The 1,706-nt window shown below is 57.0% G+C and overlaps 1 protein-coding gene across 1 annotated transcript; it reads right to left on the reverse strand.

The window, feature by feature from the left end:
* Positions 1 to 563: 563 nt before the first annotated feature.
* On the reverse strand, positions 564 to 1,701 carry GUITHDRAFT_111884 (hypothetical protein; the record flags this gene model as incomplete). Its single annotated transcript, XM_005828952.1, has 3 exons — positions 564 to 869; positions 1,066 to 1,158; positions 1,417 to 1,701. The coding sequence occupies 3 exons, from the start codon at positions 1,699 to 1,701 to the stop codon at positions 564 to 566; spliced, it is 684 nt and encodes a 227-aa protein (XP_005829009.1).
* Positions 1,702 to 1,706: the final 5 nt, after the last annotated feature.

The raw sequence follows: 1,706 nt of genomic DNA on the forward strand, positions 1-1,706 counted from the left end.
TCCTTCTCTCTCCCCTCCCTCCCTCACTCCCTCCCTCACTCACTCCCTCCCTCCTTCCCTCCCTCCCTCCCTCCCTCCCTCCCTCCCTCCCTCCCTCCCTCCCCCTCTCCCTCTTTTCCCCCCCCCCCCCCCCGTTATGCTCCCTCCCTCTACTTCTTTCTTTCCATCGCTTTTCCCTTGCTCCCACCGCCCTCATTCTCCACTCCCTCCCCCTTCTCTCCTTCTTCTCTGCTGTCCTCTCCCCACCCACCCTCTTCCTCTCTTCCTCGCGCTAGCATGAGTTGCTCTTCCAGGTATGCACAAAGATCACAGCAGTCACCTGCAACATGTGCGGGAGGCAGGTCTGCGATCAGGCTGATTGTATTACCCGGCATTCCGTAAATTGCAAGAGATGAAGGAGGTCAAACAAGCTGCTGGTCGTTGTAAATGTGAAGAGAAAAGAATTGTAGGGGTAAGGGGAGAGAGGATGAGGATGAGAATGAAAGTGAAGAGGAACAAACAAGTAGCAGCATGAGAACGCAAATGCGAAACCAGAGCTGCGAGCACGAATGTATCACAAACTCCTACTCTGTTCTCCTCTGCTCTTCTCCCTTCGTCTCTCCTCCCTGCGTCCCTTCCTTCTTCGTCGCCTCCTCCTCCCCGCTCGCCGCCATCAATCTGCTTTTCGCCCACTCGAGGTGCTCAGCGACCATCTCGTCCTTGCCCGCCCATGCTCTCAACGCCTCCTCCACAACAGGCACCAGCAGCTTGTTCCTCGAGTTCCCAGCCGCCACTGCGACGTTCCTGATGAACCGCGCGAGGCCGATGCGCTTGATGGGAGAAGAGGAGAAGGTCTGGAGGAATGAGTCTTCCGACATGAGCAGGAGGTCCTGCGGAGGAGAGAAGCGATCATGGGGGGGGCGAGAGCAGCACAACAGGACATATTTGTCGTGCTCAGACACAAGTCAAAGTCAAACACACGGAACGTCAACTACTCTTGTCATGAGAGACTCCAACAAACACAGTCATTCAGCATGATTCAGAGATCATTTCAACACGCTCCGATGACCCTCGTTTCATCTTCACCTGTAACTTGGGCGCACTGACGGACAGATCGACCTGCCCGAAGAGAGGAGAGCCTGCGATATCTCCCCATTCGAACTTGTTCCATGGGCAGACCTGCCATGCTGTCGTCACAGGAAAAGCATAGCAGGAGAGGAAGAGAAGGAGAAGGGCGAGCAAGAGTAGGAAGAGCAGGAGCAGGAGCAGGAGCAGGAGCAGGAGCAGGAGCAGGAGCAGGAGCAGGAGCAGGAGCAGGAGCAGGAGCAGGAGCAAGAGCAGGAGCAGGAGCAGGAGCAGGAGCGAGGAGTAGGAGCAGGAGCAGGAGCAGGAGCAGGAGCAGGAGCAGGAGCAGGAGCAGCCCCGACTCTTCTTTACCTGCTGGCAGACGTCACAGCCGTAGATCCTGTTGCCCATCGGCTCCCGTAGCTCGTGTGGGATGCTGCCCTTGTTCTCTATGGTCAGATAGCTGATGCATTTCCTCGCATCCAGCACGTGCTCCCCAACAAACGCGTTCGTGGGACATGCCGTCATGCACTTGCTACACTTCCCGCACCCTGCCCTGCTCCTCTTGACCTCGTCGGCGGGAAGAGGGATCGTGGTGAGAATCTCTCCGAGGAAGAAGCCTGATCCGACCTTCGGGCCTGATCCATCCACATACATCAACG

The sequence above is a fragment of the Guillardia theta genome (assembly GCF_000315625.1).
Source record: "Guillardia theta CCMP2712 unplaced genomic scaffold GUITHscaffold_55, whole genome shotgun sequence".
NCBI lineage: Eukaryota > Cryptophyceae > Pyrenomonadales > Geminigeraceae > Guillardia > Guillardia theta.